The sequence below is a fragment of the Dasypus novemcinctus genome, chromosome 3 (genome assembly GCF_030445035.2).
Source record: "Dasypus novemcinctus isolate mDasNov1 chromosome 3, mDasNov1.1.hap2, whole genome shotgun sequence".
In the NCBI taxonomy this organism is placed as follows: Eukaryota; Metazoa; Chordata; class Mammalia; order Cingulata; family Dasypodidae; genus Dasypus; species Dasypus novemcinctus.
In genome coordinates, this window is record NC_080675.1 from 116,858,707 (window position 1) to 116,879,126 (window position 20,420).

The 20,420-nt window shown below is 40.2% G+C and overlaps 1 protein-coding gene across 1 annotated transcript; it reads right to left on the bottom strand.

The window, feature by feature from the left end:
- Positions 1-1,038: 1,038 nt before the first annotated feature.
- GATM (glycine amidinotransferase) lies at positions 1,039-18,455 on the bottom strand. The gene is made up of 9 exons (XM_004466770.4): positions 18,251-18,455; positions 16,541-16,759; positions 11,382-11,577; positions 10,426-10,616; positions 7,025-7,162; positions 6,715-6,879; positions 5,463-5,526; positions 4,467-4,583; positions 1,039-2,075 (listed from the first exon to the last, which is right to left on the bottom strand). Exons 1-9 carry the CDS (start codon positions 18,317-18,319, stop codon positions 1,963-1,965), a joined length of 1,272 nt encoding a protein of 423 aa, XP_004466827.2. The 5' UTR covers positions 18,320-18,455; the 3' UTR covers positions 1,039-1,962.
- Between the last annotated feature and the right edge of the window lie 1,965 nt (positions 18,456-20,420).

A 20,420-nucleotide genomic window follows, 5' to 3' on the forward strand; every position in this document is an offset into this window, starting at 1 on the left:
CTCTGAGCAAGGTAGCATACCCAAATGCAGGGTCATGGCATTTAAAAAATAGTCTTTACTGAATATTCAATTGATTTATCTTTGTTGAAATAATTATCTTAACAACATAAAAGGCCAATAGCAGGGACAAGAGATGCAGAAGAGGTAAGAGTCCAGGATGGCTTGACCAACTGAATCAACTGTGATAAGTGTATTGAATCTGGTCAGAAGGTTCACCTCTTTTTCTGAGGCAGTAAGAGAAGTATCTCTTTATAGTGGGTTGAGAAGTAAATGAAAGGGATAAAATGAAGGTGCAACTTTTGCTCTCTTGAAACTTACCTAGTAAAGGGAAGGAGAGAGCATCTGATCCAGAGGGATGCAAATGCACATAAATCTCTAAGTGACTGCCACAGAAAAGTGGAGGGAATGGGCACCTGACAGCCTCTATTTTCTCTGTGAAAAATGAGACAATATGATCTGCTAAGAGACATGGTGAAGGTCTGGAATAGCTACTCAGGAGAACAGGAGATGGCTGAGAAACAATTGTATTTAGGGCTGAAAGTATACACCGTTAAGTGTGCACCAATCCACACAATTGTATCTATTTCTTAAATGGGATTCAGTCCAAGTGCAGGACTGACAGACGCTTCCAGGTGGATGACAAAGGACAGTAGGATGCAAGGAAGTTAAAGGTGTTGGCCAGGGAGTGCTTGAAACCTATGGTTCATTTCAAAGTGTATGTGTTACCCATAGTTTTCTTGAGTCAAAACATCCAGCCTCCTGAGAATAGAGACTCTTTTTCACCTTCTGGGGCCTAGGAAGAGTTCCTCATACTCAGAAGATATCCTGATGTTTTTTTGAATGAGTAAATTAATTAATAAGCAATCATATGACTCTGCTAAACTTCTCTGAATACAAATATTAGGTATCTAGGGATAAAAATTTAGGGAAGAACATGTTATTTCAGAGCATTTGAATTATCTCCCAAAAGCTACATTCCCAAAACTGACTTACATTTAAAATAATTAGACTGATGCCAAACTCTTAACAAAACCCAACTTGGAACGCAAAAGTGTTTATTAGAAAAAAAAAAATACAGTATCCAACATTTAAATTATTTTACATCATATGTAGGTTTACCTCCATTAGTTTCTTTAATGCTTTTACAGTCTTTGCGTTAAGTAATTTGCACACCTGTAACAAATCTTAGCTTACCAAAGAGGCAATGTATCAGATGTTGAACATCAAAATTTTGGGATGGGAACTGATAGTTATACCCTATTCTATTTCTGTAGAGTTTGGAAAGAGAGGAGAATTAGAAGATTTAAATAATTTACTTCAAATGAAGTAAGTTGTTATGAACTAATGTATGCACTAAAAGTTTTTAGTAGCAAATATTACCTATGTTGAAATTTTGAATATTAAAAACATTCATGGAAAATTCACTTACATGTGTGCATAGTCCAGGTTATTTTTTAATTACAAATTACCCAAATTTCTTATTAGAAAAAGAGACAATCTGGTTTCACTCAAAATTTGTGTGTATTCTAAGTCTTTCTCTAATTTAGAAAAAAGAAATGGTACAAACATCCACAGCTCTATCAAACAGGAAAAAAATTTAAGGTTAGGACAAACATTTTAAGCTGCCTTTTGGAAAGAAAATTAAAAACAGAGGTAGAAGGTTAAAATATTAGTAGCCAAGTTACTCAAGTGACATTTTTGTCTTGGTACACACTCACCAAATTTTTACTCTTGAAACAAAGTAGTAAAGAACTTCAGGAGTAGGGAGTAAGACCTAGCACAGGCTATTTTCTTTATGTCAAAGAATAGTGATAAAAATAAACCAGGCTTAAGACCCCTCTGTTAAAGATATGATTGTTTAAAGCACTACAGTTCATGCACTTTTTAAAGCAGGAGAATGAACCTTGCATTTATGCTTCCTAGGTTTACTTGCGATCAAGCCACAGGCCGCACCAGGCTTGGTCATTCAAAGTAGGACTGTAAGGTGCCTCGGCGTCGGACGTCGCAGGTCCAGCAGTGGAAGCCTCCTCCCAGGGAGTTGGCGTTACGAATATTAACCTTAATGGTACTGATACCTGCATTGAGAGATGGAGAAAGACATGGCGAGTCAGTGGACTGTCAGGAAGATTCTCCTACAGAAAGTAGGTCTAAATGACGTAGGAAGCCTGTGGTTCTAATCCTTAAGTCTACCCCTATTCAGGACAGACTTTGCTCTATCAATTTTATTTTCATGGATTATATTTTATCTAATCTATTTCACTGCTATGATAAAATCTTCCCCCCAAAACCAACAGAGACTCTGAAGTTTTATTCTATTCATAAGTCAATAGTTTGGATGAGCAGATATACTTAGCAAGTATTCAAAAATGATAAAGTACTAAAATTTCAAGGCCTTTTAGAAAAATTTAACTTCTGTCAGACTGTTTTTAACCTTACCTTGTTAATTCAGTAGGCTAAGTATAATATAGCCAACATGAAAAGTTGGACTTTACACTTATCACATATAAGCAAAGGTTATCTAACACAGATTAACTTTACCAGCCACCTTAAGAGAACACTGCAAAAATGACTGGGCTGAATGGCCATACAAGTATAACAACTAATTGGACAAGTAGTTTGATCTGGCACAATTTGTAACAACATGGTGGTGATATGTGTGGTCCAATCAATCAATGTTATTTAGGAAGAAGAAAATTTATTCCCCATCCCTCAAGCAACTCATTATTTTGAGAAGAATATATATAAGCAACAAAGTTACTAAAGGGTCCACTGGCATGGGAGGGGAAGAAGGGATGAGTCATTGGGGCAAGACTTTCCTAAGAAACGGAGACCGAGTAGGGATTTGAAGAGTGAGAACAGGGTTTGGCAGTGGTTGAGGAGTAGGCTTGGGACAGGAGTGGGCTTTTCAACAGGAGCATGAGTTTCCTGATAGACAGTGCTAGCTTCTCAGATGGCTAGCTTCTATTAATTCTGCATTGGAGGGAAATCAGTTGCTTGGTGAAGCTTGCTTTATCAATTTCTTTGTGTCTAAGAAGACTGCCTATTAAAATTAGGTACATTACAATAATTTGAGAAGCAAAATCTTAATAGACAAAGAAATTGTAGTCCAGGAATTGAGTTATTTAATGGAAACCAGAAAAAAAGCAGCATAGCATTGGAGGACAAATCATTAAATTGGGCTCAGTCTAAAACTGACAGGCCAAATCTTTTTATTTTTATTTTATTTTAAAAGATTTTTTAATGTATTTCTTTCCCCTTCCTCCCCCCCCCCCCCGCCCCCCGTTGTCTGCTCTCTGTGTCCATTCACTGTGTGCTCTTCTGTGACCGCTTCTATCCTTATCAGCAGCACCTGGAATCTATGTTTCTTTTTGTTGAGTTATTTTGCTGTGTCAGCTCTCCCTGTGTGCAGCGCCATTCTTGGCGAGGCTGCACTTTCCTTCGCGCTTGGGGGCTCTCCTTATGGGGTGCACTCCTTGCACGTGGGGCTCCCCTACGTGGGGGACACCCCCGCGTGGCATGGCATTCCTTGCACGCATCAGTACTGCGCGTGGGCCAGCTCCACACAGGTCAAGGAGGCCTGGGGTTTAAACCGTGGATCTCTCATGTGGTAGACGGACGCCCTATCCATTGGGCCAAGTCTGCTTGCCAGGCCAAATCTTTTTAAACTGGCACTTCATTAAGAAGGGATGTGTCAAAGGGGTAATTTCTTCTGGGTAGTATATTTGAAATATAAGACAAAGAAAAGATTCAGTTTCAACACACTGTGTGGCTTTGATACCTAAGAAATGTCAAAAATATTAAAGGGACAGACATAAATAAATCTATACTCTATATAATAGCTCTTGTGAGAATTTTTCCCTTCAACATTTTTCTTAATAGTGTTAGAATCATTGGTCCTCTAAAACTTTTGAGTATCAGGATAAGCAAACACCCACCCAAGTAAAATCCAATTTTATTCTTTAGTTCAAAGCCAAACTGACAAAATGGAATGACTTATTAACATCCTATATCATGTTTCATTACATTATTAACATCCTATATCATGTTCCCTGTGTTTAGCACACTCAGTCACTTCTGTATCTGTTCCCTTATAAGGCCTTTAAAAATATGTGATAACAATTAAATTACTTTTCAAGGACCCTCAACAAATTCTTGTTTAGGGGAGGATGAACCATGTATCTGCCATCTGCAAAGGGGTAGTTCTCCACACATGGGTACCAAGAGTTTAGATTAAGTCACAGTCAATTCAGCAAATGGTTGGTAAGGGGGTATCTCAGAAGCTTGGGATGCACTCCAACAAATGATTGTTGAAAACAAAACTGCTGTAATCTACAAATCAGCGCCTCCAAAATGAATAAAAAATTGCATTAGATAAACGACATGTCAGACCTAAGATGTGGTTTCTTCAGCTCTGCTATAGTTTAATATTTTTATATATGGCAAAGTGTTTCATTTATTTTACATACCCAGCTTTTCAAACATCTTTTGAATCGGGACTTCATTGGCATCCACCATGACACGCTTTTCATCCAGCATTAAGACATTCATGGAAAGCCATTTGGATGACATCCAGAGTGGGTGATCTAAAAATAATATATATCATATCTGTTATTTTGTTAAAAGCAAGTGAACAGCTCAAGTCTTCCAATAATTCACCTTCCCAGCTAACTCTTATTTTAATCTTAAAACAATTTATCTACATGTTATCCATCAGCCCATATTCATTACACATTTGGATTTCATTGTGTTTTCTTTAAGAAGCCATTTCTTGCTTTATATGATGTTATTTTATTTTTTTTAAAGTCTCATATACAATATATTTTTTATTTTTTAAAAAAGATTTTTATTTATTTATTTATTTCTCTCCCCTTCCCCCCACCCCCTGCCCCGGTTGTCTGTTCTCTGTGTCTATTTGCTGCGTCTTCTTTGTCCCCTTCTGTTGTTGTGAGCGGCATAGGAATCTGTGTTTCTTTAAGATGTGTCAGCTCTCCGTGTGTGCAGCACCATTCCTAGGCAGGCTGCGCTTTCTTTCGAGCTGAGCGGCTCTCCTTATGGGGCGCATTCCTTGCACATGGGGCTCCCCTACGTGGGGGACACCCTGCGTGGCAATGCACTCCTTGGGCACATCAGCACTGCGCATTGGCCAGCTCCACATGGGTCAAGGAGGCCGGGAGGTTTAAACCGCGGACCTCCCATGTGGTAGACGGATGCCCTAATCACTGGGACAAGTCCGTTGCCAATATGATGTCATTTTATACTGATTTTTCCCCTCACTTCTCATTTTAATTTTCTATGGGAAATTTCAAGTCCTGGCCTGGTCCTTGTACTGACAGTTCCAAATACCACTCTATTCCTTATGGGGGAAACATTTTTTCTAATTTAGCAAATATTAAATTATAGACAAAAGATCCTAACTTACCAAAGTAGTCATTTCATCTATAAATACATGAAAGTGAACATACCATCTGGGATCACTGGTATCGGAGGAGTAACTATGGTCCATCCTGCTTTCTTGAAAAGATCAATCTGTAAGATAAAAAACCCCAAAGGGGCTTAAATCTATACTATTCTCATCATTCATAGTCTCTGATAGTCCTTATCGTTAATAATTCTTTTTGAGAAGTTGTCTTCTCAACTGCCAAAAATAAAGAAATTAAATATTCAAAAACATTTGGATGATTTTGTCTAAATCTTAATTTAATCTCTAGGTTAAAGTTAAAAAGAAACCAAAATGCTGAAGCTTTTTAAGTAACCCTCACGGTTTCCACAGGTTTCAGAGATGTTAAAATACTAAAGATAACTTTCTTTGAGAAATTCTCATTTTAAAAAAATGAAAATATTTCCTAACTAATAAGGACTAGATCAAACCCATAGTCCGTCCAGGGCAGTCCACTTCATAGTCCATCACTTTGTGCCTATGATCACTGGATAAAGAGGTACTCCCAAAGAACCCTAATTGTCCTTAATGATCCATTACAACTCAGTCATCCATATGTTCACATACCCATTTTGTATATCAATAAATCATATTAAAATGAAATTAATAAGCTTGGTCACTGGGTCTAAAAACATGGAATTTAAATGAACAGTGATATGATATAATAGTGGTTTTCAAAAAGAGTACTGCAGCCTAGCAAATAACACAAAATCACTCACCGCCCAACTGGAAGTAGGGGCAGAGGGTGGAAGGAAGCTGCAGGTAATGGGAAAAGACCAACTGCAGTGCAGCAGCTCCAGTCCTCCCTGCAGGATGGGGCTGGCCGCAGAGGACCTGACCCACCAGAGAGGGAAGAAGACACCCACTGCCCAGTGGCATTGCCCCAGACATGCAGGGATCATCTTGTTTGTAATTCAGCTGCCGTGGAACTGCTGCTGCAAGTTATGAGATAATACCACTCTGTTCAATAAAAACACACATAGAGGCACAAACTTGAGGCTTTGACAATAGCAAGCAGCTTCATGACTGCTATGATAATTATTGTGTTTCTACAATACATATTTCTGAATGTTGGACGTCTTGGTAGTAAACATACCATAAACTATCAAATGTTTGAGCACAATAATGCTGAGCATTGCTGAATCTGTCACTTAGAAGCATACAGGAACCATGGAAGTGCTTAAAAGTGGCAATTATTTCAATTGCTAGACTGCTGTTTCCCCAAAGTCCTAACTGGTGATACAGATGGTCAGGGTTGGAGACCACGACTTTCTTACCTGGTGACATGGTCGGTCAGGATTGGAGAGCACAAGACCAGGTCCAATGATATTGAAGGTGGCATCAATATGCATGGGATTGGGATCTTTAAAGGAAACGATATGCACTCTGTACTCTGGAGCAAGATGCCTACGCATCCATTCAATGCCCAAGTAGTTTGTAACCTAAAAATAAAAGGAAGGCATATAATCTAAAAAGATTTAACTCTGCATCTGAATAAGTGAAAATATTTAGGAGGAAAGTATTTTAATTTGGAAATTAAAAATACAGTAATGCAGTAAGAAAATTTTAGAAGCAGTCTTTATCAACCTGGCTTCTCTGTGCAAAAATATCTCTTCCAGCTCGAATGAAGTCAGCAGCATCAAAGCATGGCTCAAATTCAGTTGTCACAAATTTTCCCTGAGCAGCCAATTTGTGTCTGTCTTCTACAGAACGGATGGGGTAATCCTAATTGGAACAATAATGAACATCACAGTGCATTGGTTCACAAGGCAAGTATTTATAAGGCATTCATTACTTTTAAATAAAATAGTTCAATCTCTCATCAAAAACCAAGGAGGCAGGACAGCAGCAGGATGACATATTTAAGGTGCTGAAAGCAAAAAAAAAAAAAAAAAAAAAGGCCAACCCAGAACACTATTTCCAGTGAAACTAATTTTAAAAACTGAGGGAAATATTAAGACATTCCCAGATAAACAGCTTTTATTCCCAGATAAAGCTGAGGGAGTTCATCACCTCTAGACTGGTCCTACAAGAGATGCTACGGAGAGTTCTGCATGTTGAAAGTAAGGACACTAAACAATAGACAGAAAAGATGAAGAAATAAGGAACTCTGGTAAGGGTAACAACATGGGTAAATACAAATGCCAGAACTATTGTATTTTTGATTTGTAACTCCACTTTTTACTTCTTACAGAATTTTAAAGGCAAATGCATAAAGTGTAATGAGAGATCACTGGTTTTAGACTCAATTTGTGACAAGAACAACATAAAGACTGGGGACAGGGAAGCAGACCTGGCCCAGTGGTTAGGGCGTCCGCCTACCACATGGGAGGTCCGCGGTTCAAACCCGGGCCTCTTTGACCCATGTGGAGCTGTCCCATGTGCAGTGCTGATGTACGCAAGGAGTGCCGTGCCACACAGGGGTGTCCCCATGTGGGGGAGCCCCACGCACAAGAAGTGCGCCCCGTAAGAAGAGCCGCCCAGCGCGAAAGAAAGTGCAGCCTGCCCAAGAATGGCGCCGCACACACGGAGAGCTGACACAACAAGATGACACAGCAAAAAGAAACACAGGTTCCCATGCTGCTGATAGCAACAGAAGCGGACAAAGAACAACATTCAGCAAATAGACACAGAGAACAGACAACTGGGGTGGGGGTGGGAGGGGAAGGGGAGAGAAATAAAATATCTTAAAAAAAAAAAAAAATAGATGGGGGACAAAGGGTATAGGAACACAGTATGTATATGCCATTGAAGTTAAGTTGGTATTTCTATTAGTCAGCCAAATGGGTGCTGGTGCAAAATACTAGACATTGGTTGCTTTTTATAAGGGTATTTATTTGGGGTAGGAGCTTACAGATACCAGGCCATAAAGCATAAGTTACTTCCCTCACCAAAGTCTATTTTCATGTGTTGGAGCAAGATGGCTGCCGACGGATGTCTGCGAGGGTTCAGACTTCTTGGATTCCTCTATTCCTGGGTCTTGCATCTCTCTGGCCTTAGGGTTCCTCTCTAACCAGGGTTTACTTCTTTCTGGGCTCAGGGTTCCTGTCTTCCTGGGGCTTGCTTCTCTTTCCTCTGTGTGCTTACTTCCCAGGGCTCCAGTTTAAGACTTCAGCATCAAACTCCAACATCAAAAACCTCCAACTCTGTTCTTTGCCATGCCTTTTATCTGTGAGTATGACTCAACACCCTACTAACGTGGTCCAATCAAAGCCATAATCATAGTTTAATCATGCCTAGGTACAGATCAGTTTACAAACATAATCCATTATCTATTTTTGGAATTCATAACTATATCAAACTGCTACAATATCTAAGCAAACAAGAGTGTTATAGTTTTAGGATGTTAAATTTAAGCCCCACGGAAACTACAAAGAAAACATAAGAGAATATGCAAGCTCACAGAGACAGAGAGTAGAGTACAGGTTGCCAGGGGTGGGGAAGGAGGGCAGAAGAAATAGGGAGTTAATGCTTAATAGGTGTAGGTTTCTTTTTGGGGAGATGGGAAAGTTTTAGTAATGAAAAGTAAGTAAGGGTACCACAACATTGCAACTAAAAGCAATCCCACTGAATGTTATGTTTGGGAATGGTTGAGATGGGAAAGTTTACGTTGCATATATGTTCCCACTATTTGAAAAAAAGGAAGAGAACTAAAGAGACAAAGACAAATTCAATGCAATATGTGATTCTGGATGAGCTCTAGCAAGGGAGGAGGGTCATTACTGAGATATATGAAAAATTAATATCAATGTTTTATTTCTTGACCTTGATAACCACATTTAAACTGGTTACATAAGTGAATATCCCTGTTCTTAGGAAATGTAGCTGGCAGTATTAAGTGTTCAAGGAGCATGATGTATACAACTTATACTGAAGTGTTCATAAAATAGGTTGATAGATTGACAGGTAGACAGACTGCAGATTGATGGAATGAAGGATAGAACGATATGGCAAATATGGAAAATGTTAAAATTGGTGGACCTGGTTACCTGGGGGCATAGGAGTATGTTAGAGTTCTCTGTAGGGAGTTTGTATAATTTTTGTAACTGCCCTGTAAATTTGGAATTATTTCAAAATAAAAGCTAAAAATTAGTCTAACATCATTATTTCCCAAACACTACTACTCAGTCCTAGAATAAAACATGCATGGAAAAGATGTAGGTCCATGCTAACCCAAACAAACAACGATAGAAAAAAGCCCAATAACAAAAAACCAAAAGCTAGGCATGCCAGCAACTCATTTCAGAAACAAGTGGTCCAGGGCAGTAATTGATTTTGAAAATAGACCATGATGCATACATTGATTTATGTAGCTATTTACATCATTGAAAGTCAAAAGGTGAAGTCATTTTGTTCTTTTAGAAAGGAATTTAGTCCTAAACTTAACTCATATGAAATTAAAATGCTATGCATCCCCTACTAAATTTAATTGGATGTGGTGGAATTAATTCATGACTTATTTCTATCTCTAAAAACCCTAGATGAAATTTTGATTTATTGAATCTTCCTAAAAATGATCAGCGGGTAAATGATGTAAGAAGGGACATTCTAAGAGACTTGCCTATAGGCTAAGTTCTTTTTCTAAAAGTACAGACTTCGGCTAGTGACGTTCCTATCTCCACCAATGAATAGGCAAGTTTCCTACGGGAAACTATGCCCACAAGCAAGCTTTCCTCCCAGTAACAGACTTAAACTAGTTCCTCCCAGAATTGTGGTGAAGAAATAAGCAGGACTGAGGATGTAGACAGTATAGTGCTAGCCCAGGAACTGGCACACAGTAAGCACCAAATAAGCATTAGCTATTCCTATCCTTATTATTACTACTATTAGTACAATTACAATATCATTATAAAACAACCATTTAAAAAGAGGTGATGTTCTCAGTTTCTGAAACGTATAATATATATAAGGTATCAGAGAATCTCTATCTTACTCTATGGATTATTTTTAAATCTTATTAATAAGTTAACCTAAAATTAGGGACTTACCTGATCATAAAGCTCATTAGTCATTGTGGGCTTAGGAGCTGTTGTCCACTTGGCCCCACGGTGGAAATAGTCTTTGATAATTGACCGGTATGCGCGGTACTCAAAGAATCGAGCACGCCATGCCATGGGAGCCTCGATAATCTCATTTCCCACAACTATCAAGATGTCTCGAGGCATTGCACCATATAAACCTGTCAGGCCAAAAGTTCCATTACCTTAGTAATGAAAATTTCCAAGACAGAAAAGTCGTTTTTTGGGGGTAAAAAATTTACTGAAAACTATGTACACATATATAATTATAATTAAGATGATAATGGAAATATATGGAAGGTTACATATTGTTAACATAAATTCTGTATGTGAGGGGGGTGTGGGGAGGGGGGTTGAGAAGTAAAAGGAAAACAAACAAACAATTGAAGCAAAAGGTCCTTGTTCAAAGAGATCTGAGCCACTAAGTCTTCACCATTTGTAAACTCCTTTCTTGATACATAAGAACGGAGTTCTTTAAGGAATCAATATCACAAGATAAAAATTGGGCCAAGGGTCACTTTTAGAACTATAAATTAGAACAATGAACTCAGACACAAGAACAGTCTTGCAACAAAGTCAGTTAAATATAAAATGAGAATGTTTCTGTTCCTTTTTAATTTCCATTCTTAAGGAAAATTAAACAGAATCCCTTGTTCTTATGTAATGTAAGGAAAATTTAGGAAAGATTGTTTCTCTCAAGGAGATTCCAGATTTACAATCGAGTTTGAAATGTGTACTGCTTAATCATATAAAAAAAAGAACGAAGCTCCTATGTTTCCCAGAGTTATAAATTGTCCCCAAATAAGGTTTGAAGGACAATTAAAATAAAGGAATCTCTGAGAAATTATCAATAGTTTTCTCCTAGCACATTAGGAAAAACGTTAAAAATTAAGATACTAGCAGTTTGTTTATCAGGCATCACTTACCCGTAGACTCAAAATCAGGAGTTTTATAGTTCACTGACCAGTCAATGGGGTCAGGTCTCCTCACTGTCACTCCTTCCATTTTTAAAATATTGCACATTTCTTCAATTTCAGCAACAGCCTTTTTCAAGTGTTCTTTGGGAAAATAACTGCCTCCATGCTTCTGGTAAAATGGCCAGTACTTTTCATATGTGTTGGCCTAAAAGCCGAACAAAAGTAAATGAAACACAGGAGAAAAACATGTTTCATGATAGGTAGACAACTATTTGTGTAACATTGCAGAATTGAGACAAAGATCATGTCTTGTTCAGTGTTGACCCCCAACATGAAGCATGCTGCCTCTTGTGGTAGACTTTCAATATCTGTTGAATGGAACAACTCTATTTTGAGGCTGTGCCTCCTCCTCCTGCCTGAGGTCTCCTGTCCTACCACTCATGGTGTGTCTGCTCTTAGGTCTGGAATCCTCTTGGCTAGTTTTTACATGCTTTACAGACAAAACAGGACAGAGGTGCTACCATTAGAGTCTTAATGAACTCAAACAAGAGAAAAAAACAAAATAGCATAACATACCAAGCACACCTAAAGTAAGCCCAAACCATGACTATCCATGCATCCCAGAATTCTGCCTGGAGAACAGCACTTTGTTTCTCTTAAAAATCCATGATTAAATATCCCATTCAACAGAATTAGCTCTTGGCAAAATTGTAGGGCAGTGCAAGTCTGCTTTTGATCTTCCTGCCCTTTCCCTTTTGATGTGGCTCTCCCCAGTCACATCTAGGTCAAATGGTTTAAAAAGACTCAAGTTTGCTAACAATTGTTGAATTAAGGTAACTGTAAAATGTTGGTTTTCAAAAATGAGAATGGTCTGCATTGTTTTGTATAAGTCTAAGTTCCCAGTCAATTTAAAGAAAAGAAATACCTCAGGAAATGTAGATGATGCCAGTGAATGTAATTTATCAAGAGATGAAGCAGACCTCCAATCACATGACCCAAACCCTAAGAAAAAGCCTTGGCCCTTCATCAAAAGGTTGGCAAAATGATGTTCATTTATATATTTTAAGTTTCAAAAAAATTTTAAGGCAGGAATTTTAAGAATGTTTCCTTATATCACTGATTAACTGACCAACAAGTAGGCCTCAGGTCAGATAAGAAAATTTCCACCGTAAACTGGATAATTTCAGATAATGGTTAAGTGTTATAGAGAAGAGGGGAAAGTGAGTATCGGGTGGAGTATGTCTACTTTAGCTAGATATTCACTCAGCAGTACTATCAAACAGGGCAAGTACTCACATTTTCATTTCATGTGTAAAGAGAGGCTTAAGAGAGGTCATGTGCATGCTTGCCGTGTGGACAAGAGGACTAGAACACAAGTGCTCTGACTTTTACACTGATAGTGTTTCTACTACACTAAGGGACTAGTCTATGTTATGCTTGTTGGAAAATTTTTAACTTGATGTGTACAAACTTTTAAAACTGGAATTGCATAACACAGTTTTTATTGTTCCCAATGATTCTGCTAATCTGGATTAGACTAAAAGGTCTAGATGTCTAGCTCTTTAATGGGTCTCTACTTTCCTTTTTCAACTCAGTCTGATAAATATCAAACACATAGAAGCACATCTGCCTCACGTTAGTTCAATATCTAGGCTCACATCACCTAGGCTATAGCTGAGCCTGATGGACAAGGAATAAGAAACCAAAAAGGGTCTTCAGTAAATACAAAGGATACTAGTGGAGCCTAAAAGAGGGGTTGACAAACTATGGTCCCCGGGCCAAAGGTGGTCTGCTGCCTGTTTCTGTAAGTCAAGTTTGTGGAAACACATGTATGCCCATTCATTTACATGCTGGCTATAGCTGCTTTTGCAATACAATGGTAGAGCTGAGTAGCTGCGATAGAGGGCTGATGGTCTGCAAAGCCTGAAATATTTACTATATTCCTTCATATAAATATGAAAAAATATAGTTCGCCAACCCCAGTTGTAAGTCATTATGTTAGTTGCTTAATTTTTGAAGATCTGTAGGCAAACAGCAAGATCAAGTTTCTGAAAAATGTTATCAGCATTAAACATCTGAGGGTGTGAAATCATCACATAGGTGTGGTATTTTTTAAGATCAAGCCGGTATTAAAAAAATTTTTTTTTAAAGGCACTCTACTGTTTTGTACTCCTTGGAAGTCCTATAGCAGCAACCAGGAAAAGAAGATAATAGTGGCTCTTTATATTCCTTTCGGACACATTCTGGTACTACCATTCCATTCACTACTTCCTTCTTCTCATGCCAGGCACATCTCTTACAATCCACTAAAGGACAAGAAGCCTTTGAAAGTGTGACACCAGAGTTCCAGCAGATGTGTGGCTATGTTGTATGCATTCCAAAGTATGCCACATGACTATTTGTGCAGAGTGAAGCCTGACATGATAAATATAAAGTACACTTTCCTGGGAGAAAAAAATTATTTAAACAAGTGTGTCTTTGTATAGCGTGTAGTGTGGCAATGGTTGGACAAAGTCCAAATGACCAGAGTACACTACATTTTCCAAGAAATAGCTGGAAATTGTTTATATGTCCCATTTATAAATGGGTTAGCAATCATTTACCAGGTGTCTGCAAGATAAAGAGCACTATATTAGATGTTTAGCATATGTTTTTAAAAATCTTTTGCAAGGATGTAGCCTGCATTCCTAGAAACTTCAGTCTTTCAGAGTCTAAAATTCTTCAGGGGAGTGTGCCAAATGAATTTTAAATACTATCTTTGGAAGACTAAGAAATTAATAGAAATGTACTGCTTATTCATCCAGCTGTAAACCTTTATTACATTAATACTGATTAACCTTATATTTCACAAGAGGTCCTTTACTAAGGGTTTTATAAGAAAAAGACCAAAACAAAACAAAAGTACATATTTGCTAGCAAGAGTTTAGTTTTACAGAATAAAAAGTTCATAGCTTTTAAAAATTGTGCTTCCTGACAACTATGTTCCCCACCCTTTCCTTCAAAGTTTCTCTAGCACTTATATCTTACAACACATCTTATACTCTAATCACCTAGAATTAGTTTACTATATTATTTTATTTTTATTGATCCCAAACTGAGTAATATCTCTATGTCATTTTTCTCCAACTGGAACACAAGGCCTTTAATTTCAGGGCCCAACCATGCCTTAGATATACTTTGTTTTCCTTCAATCCCTAGCCTAGTACATGGTACAAATCAGAAATTATCAGAAAAATAAATGAAATCAATACTACTGATGCTACTGATATCCATAACCACTTTACTCACAATGTACTTTTGAAATGTAATTGGTAAACTGGATCCAAACAATTAAAATAATACTTACCATGTTATCTTTTATTTTCATATTTAATCCTGATAGGTAGAGAGCAGACATCCTATTACCTTCATCTTTGGGGCCCAGAAATTTGTGGAATCTTGCACAAGGTCAGACAGCTAATTAATTGAGACTATCAAGTATTTATCAAACACCTAATTCTATCCTGGTCTCCTGACTTTGGCATGGAGAAAATAATGAAATTACAAAGTCTAAAGTCATAAATTAAGTGACAAAGATGTCAACATAATGCCTGGGAATTCTGATTCTATAAGATTACATGGTATAAAAGTCAATAACTTTAAAGACAAGTAAGGGATAAAGTTATGCCTGATTTTGGAATTTAGTTTAACCCAATTAAAACAGCTAAAACGATGTCATCAGATGATGATGGCAGTGATATTACAGAACTTATTACCTCAACCAAAATTACAACTAAAAATGCAAGTATTCAAGAAAAATGTAAATACAATGAAGATAGTTTTGTAGCCATTATTAATGGAAGCTCAGACTGTGTCTACAATGTGAATGGCATTCCCTTGGACAGGGGACCTTTCAGCAGTATAAAACCTAAACACCAGCACACAGAGGCCCTGGCTGCAAGAAGGTTATGGATAAAGAACACTAAGAGTTAAAAGAAGGGAGATTTTACTGGTTGGCAGGGAAATCCTGGAAGTCTTTGTGAAAAGTGGCACTGGAGCTAGGTGGTCCTAAGAGGGATATATTTAAACTTCATACAAGAGGGCTGCAGGGAAGATGGGTAGAAGAAACCTAGGTGGGAGCAAAGGCAAGGGATTAATTCGGGAAACAGTGAGTAGTCTAGTTTGGCTGGTCATAAGGTTATAAAGTCTGCTGAAAACCAGGGTGGAATATCAGAGAGAGGGGCCTAAATAGGAATGAATGTCTGCTATCCTGCCACATTAAGACATCTCTAAGATGAACCAGTGATTCAAAATGGGGATCCTGGAAAGGCAGGCAAGATCCAGATTATGAGCTGGCAAAGTAGCAGGAGTGATGCAGGCAGGATGAGTAATGGGTCAAATTTGGGCTTTAAAAAATCATTCAAAAGGCAGTTTGGAGAGGAGAATGAATGTGGGAGACTGATTAGGAGCTCACTGCAATAGTCCAGGCACAGCTGAGATCCTAACATAGCAGTAGAGGGATGGAGGTAAGGTGATGGATATTAGATCTTGGAGTCTGGATGTGGACAATGTGACTGAAGGAGAATCAAAGATGACTCCTTGGTGTTTTAGCCTGAGTAAACAGGAACATAAAAAAATGAAAGGAGATAGGAAAAAATGAAAAAGAAAAAAAATTGAAAGGAGAGATTGAAGAAGCATCAGGTTAACAGGGTGGCTAACAATTTACTCTAGATATTCTATGGCAACATCCTGTACAGATAATTAGGATCTGTGGCAATACCCTGTAAGGTGTTTAACACCCTGATCTAGAGAGTGAGAGACCAGTGTGGAGGTGGGCACTGAAGTGGTGAGAAAAGTTAAGAGGCGGGGGCAAATTATATTCTGTTCAACACTACATTATAGACAGCGAAGGAATAAGATCTGAGAAATAGTGAAAGAACTTCATATCCTCAGAAAAAGTCTCTCAGAACCCAAAGGAAGAATTTCAAGGAGGCAAGAATTATTTGTGTAAATAGTGTCAAATACCACAAAGAAATCAGGTAAAATAAGTTAAAATTAACTACTGCATTTGGGAAGTCAGTAGTAAGCTGAAGTGAAAGCAGTTAATAGAAGAGGATGGGAACAGACACCAGACTGCAGAGGGGAAGGAGTAAAGTTGCTTCCATTCATGTAAATTCCCTGGCTTTTACCTTCACCTCCACAGTGAATGGTGGAACACAGGCGTTTTCTGCTCTCCCCACTATCACTTCCTCTAAGGGGTCCCATTCGTTGTAAGAACAGACAGGGCAGTCCTTGGGGAGAAGTTCAGTGGCCTTATCATCAGCTGCACAGGAGTTCCGGGAGGAGGCCGTAGCTGCCTGGGTGCTCTGGAAAGTTTTCTGCACCCATCCTGTTAAAGTTCTTCCAAGCTTCCAAAAACAAAGAAAAGATTACTGTGTAGCCCTGTACAGTACTGGGGGAAGAAGGGAGTAGGGGTGTACTTTAAAATCCATAATAGCATAATCAACTTTTAAAATCCTTTAGGAGAAAGTAAACCTAAATGTTAACAGTATAAAAGTGGGCAGTGGGATTAACAGGTGATTTTTACTTTATTGTTTATCTATAATTGTCTTACCTATTTTGTGTGTATGTAAATCAGTATAACTCTTTAAAACCTCTCAGAAAGTTTTGCCCACCACCATCATACAACTTCTTAATTAAATATTAGAATGGGTTTCTGCAATCAAGCTTTAAACAACTTCAAGTGACTCTCTTAAAGAAATACGGTGAGTCACACTCTTTCCAGAAAACCAAGAAAACCACAGAAATCTGCAGGATGCTTCCTTGCCAAGTCCTGGGATCGGGAGGAGGGTGGAGAGGGGAGGAGAGGGGGCACGCTTCCCCTTCAGTAACAAAGGTCACCAAATGGAAGACAGGTTCAAAGGACCTTATCTCTCAGAATAATCAGCTTCAAACCAGAAATTTTTCATCGCTTACATACTTCATTTTTTGGCATCTCAATTCTACAGTGACCACTGCCATCTGCTCCACAGAACCCTAGCCAGGATAAGGATTAACCCAGATACAAATTTAAACAACCAAAAGGGAGAGAACTTCAAGAAGCTTTTAAAAAATGTGCAGCCTATAAAATCTAGAGCAGGGAGAGTACATCACCCATTGGGCAAACCTCAAAATCTCTATCCGACTCAGTCAAAAGTCTTAGGCAGCGGGCAGGACGAAAGCAGAGGTAGAGACCAAAACGAGAGAAAAGCGGACAGCAGTTCGGGGCGCCAAACTGCCCAAGCTATTTCCATCCTAAGAGCACAGGAAGGTCTGTACGCGCGTGTAGACATCCTAGGGAAACTGAGGGAGAGGACCACGAAGAAACTCTGGGTACCGACTCAATTCTAAGTCCACTCGCTACTCAGGACTCCATGTTGCGCTTGGAGTGAGCCTGCTCGCTCGCTTTCCGTTCCCTATCTCCGTGTTCTCTCCTTTTCCTCTCCCTCCACCGCACACCAATTTTCTCAGAGGTCCTTCCTCCACTCTATGCTCCCTTAGGACACAGAACCCCAACTGCGCCACCCTTTTCCTAAGAAGTGTCGCCTGTAGCCAGCTATTCGCCGCCTCCCCCGCCCATGGAGTGGGAAGCTCGTGGAGGTGGGCGCCCCTGCGCAAACAGCCTCCGCCACCGAGACCCGCAGTGAGATACCGCCCCACGGGGTGCGGCACCTAAGCAAGGTTTCCCTTCCCCGGGAACGCGGCCACGTTCCCCACGGCCAGGAAAGGCTCTTCTGAGCTTTCCAGGGGGGTCAGAAGAGATATTTTCATGCAGCTCTGGTAGAGAAAACGAGGAGAGGCCGCGACTGCGGCGCACAGAGCCCGCGCGGGCGAGAGTACGAGACTCACGGCGCACGCACCCGAGACCCGATGTAGTGCACAGCCTCGGCGCCGCGGCTCCCACCGCGCAGACACCGCACCCGCAGCATCGCCCTGCGCTGGCCGGTCCACGAGCGGAATGTTCCCGACGCTGGGGCGCGCCTGTCCGAGACTCCCGAGGACGCTCCGGGAGCGGGATCCCGAGCTGCGCGGCTCTTCGCATTTTATAGGCTCGCCCCGCCCCTGTCCCCTCCACGCCCCATTGGCTGCCGCGAGAGGTGGCGGGGCCAGCTGAGCCCAGGGCCCGCGGCGCGGCGCCCACCCCAACTGGGAAACGCGGCTGGGCCCCCGGGTCAAGTCTCCCGGGTCAAGTCTCCCGGCTCTCCCTTTTTTAGCTTGTCAATGCACTGGCTGCATTCTGAGAAGCCTGGCCGGGTCTGCAGAAGGCGGCTCACCAGTGTTTGACGGGGAGGGCGTTGGACGCAACTCAGACCAAATAAATTAGTATTATATGCGTATATTATTTTAAACATACCTACGAAATTAAAAATGCAAAGAGTGAATACAATCATACATCTAAACTCACCTATGTGCACTGACCCCATCCCGTCATTTCATAATTAATAAAAACAATCTAAAGTTCAGGGCTTTAAGGGGCAACATCGTTCTGAGACTGCATAAACTAACTCCGGAACCCAGATTATTCACTTCCCGGTGCAGCACTTTCCACCATACTAGCCTGTTCCATGTTCCATGGAATATTTGCCATTCCAAATGCTCTTTGGCCATGCCTCTGGCTTGGGAAACTCAATCATGAAACTTGAGACAAATATGGGCCAGAAATAAGGGCCATTTTATGTATTTAAACTTTTGTTTCAATTTGATTAGGCTATTATTTGTTAGACAAATAGTTGCCTAACAGTGCAAAGTCTTAGTTGCACTAAGATTTGCAACGGATTTGTGTAGAGAACTCGGTTTAATGTTTAAAGTTCCTGGCTGGAGAGAGGACAGGAAGAGGTGATCTGGGTATTTTTTTTGTACTTACAAAATACGCAATTACTCATTTTTAATGACTGTCTTTTGAATTCTGGCGACTCAAACTCTTTCCAGAGAGTTCGTTGACTAAAGCACACAAGCAGGGTGGTATGGTACAGAGAGCCTTCGAAAGGGAATTGGGAGGACTGGGATCCAGTCTTGACTCTGTTATGAACTACCATGTGCTGCAAAATGAGAACAACTGCATTCACCATCCCTAGCACACAGGGTTGTTGAGGGGTCAAAATGAGAGAGGACGGAAACACAGAGCTTGGTGCATGAAGAGCTGTATGAATCTGAGATTTATATGAATATGAATATGAATATTTTACCACCTCTAACAATAGAGAAAGACTATCCTCCTCCTTCAGCTTCTGGGCTCATCAAGCAACCTTCTCATTCCTAGGAACCTTGAAATGGGGAGGGAGTTACCCTGCACAATGAGCACAAGTGACCTAGTGCCTGGAAAGACAGAGTCCTCGTTGTGAAGAATTAAATCAGTATTCTAGGTTATTTCTGAGAGACTGGCAAGGTCGGTAGCTTACTTTGGAGGTTTCTTCCCCTTTTTTTTTTTATTTTTTAAAGATTTATTTTTTTTTATTTCTCCCCCCTACCCCCCGCCCCAGTTGTCTGTTCTCTGTGTCTATTTGCTGCGTGTTCTTCTGTTGTTGTCAGCGGCACAGGAATCTGTGTTTCACTTTGTTGCGTTATCTTGCTATGTCAGCTCTCCGTGTGTGCGGCACCATTCTTGGGCAGGCTGAACTTTCTTTTGCGCTGGGCGGCTCTCCTTACGGGGCGCACTGCTTGCACGTGGGGCCCCCCTATGCGGGGACACCCCTGCGTGGCAGGGCACTCCTTGGGCACATCAGCACTGCGCATGGGCCAGCTCCACACGGGTCAAGGAGGCCCGGGGTTTGAACCACGGACCTCCCATGTGGTAGACAGACGCCCTAACCACTGGGCCAAATCCGCTTCCCTCTTCCCCTTCTTAATGTTCCCCTTTTCCTGCCTGCCTAGTCAGTTCCGGGTAAAGTGATATAATCCAATTTCTGAACCTGAAATGCTGTGGGACTGGCCTGCTCTCACAATACTCTATGTTCTCCTAGTTCGAAGAACCTGTCATTCTGCCCTACAATTATCTGCTTATCTGTTTCTCACTGAGCTGTTAGCTCTGTG

Coding starts and splice junctions, on each gene's coding strand:
- GATM (XM_004466770.4), bottom strand. CDS start 18,319: ATGCTGCGGGTGCGGTGTCTGCGCGGTGGGAGCCGCGGCGCCGAGGCT. Junction 7,163..10,425: donor CTAATGAGCTTTATGATCAG/GTAAGTCCCTAA, acceptor TGTTCCAATTAG/GATTACCCCATCCGTTCTGT. Junction 5,527..6,714: donor CTGACCGACCATGTCACCAG/GTAAGAAAGTCG, acceptor TTTATCTTACAG/ATTGATCTTTTCAAGAAAGC.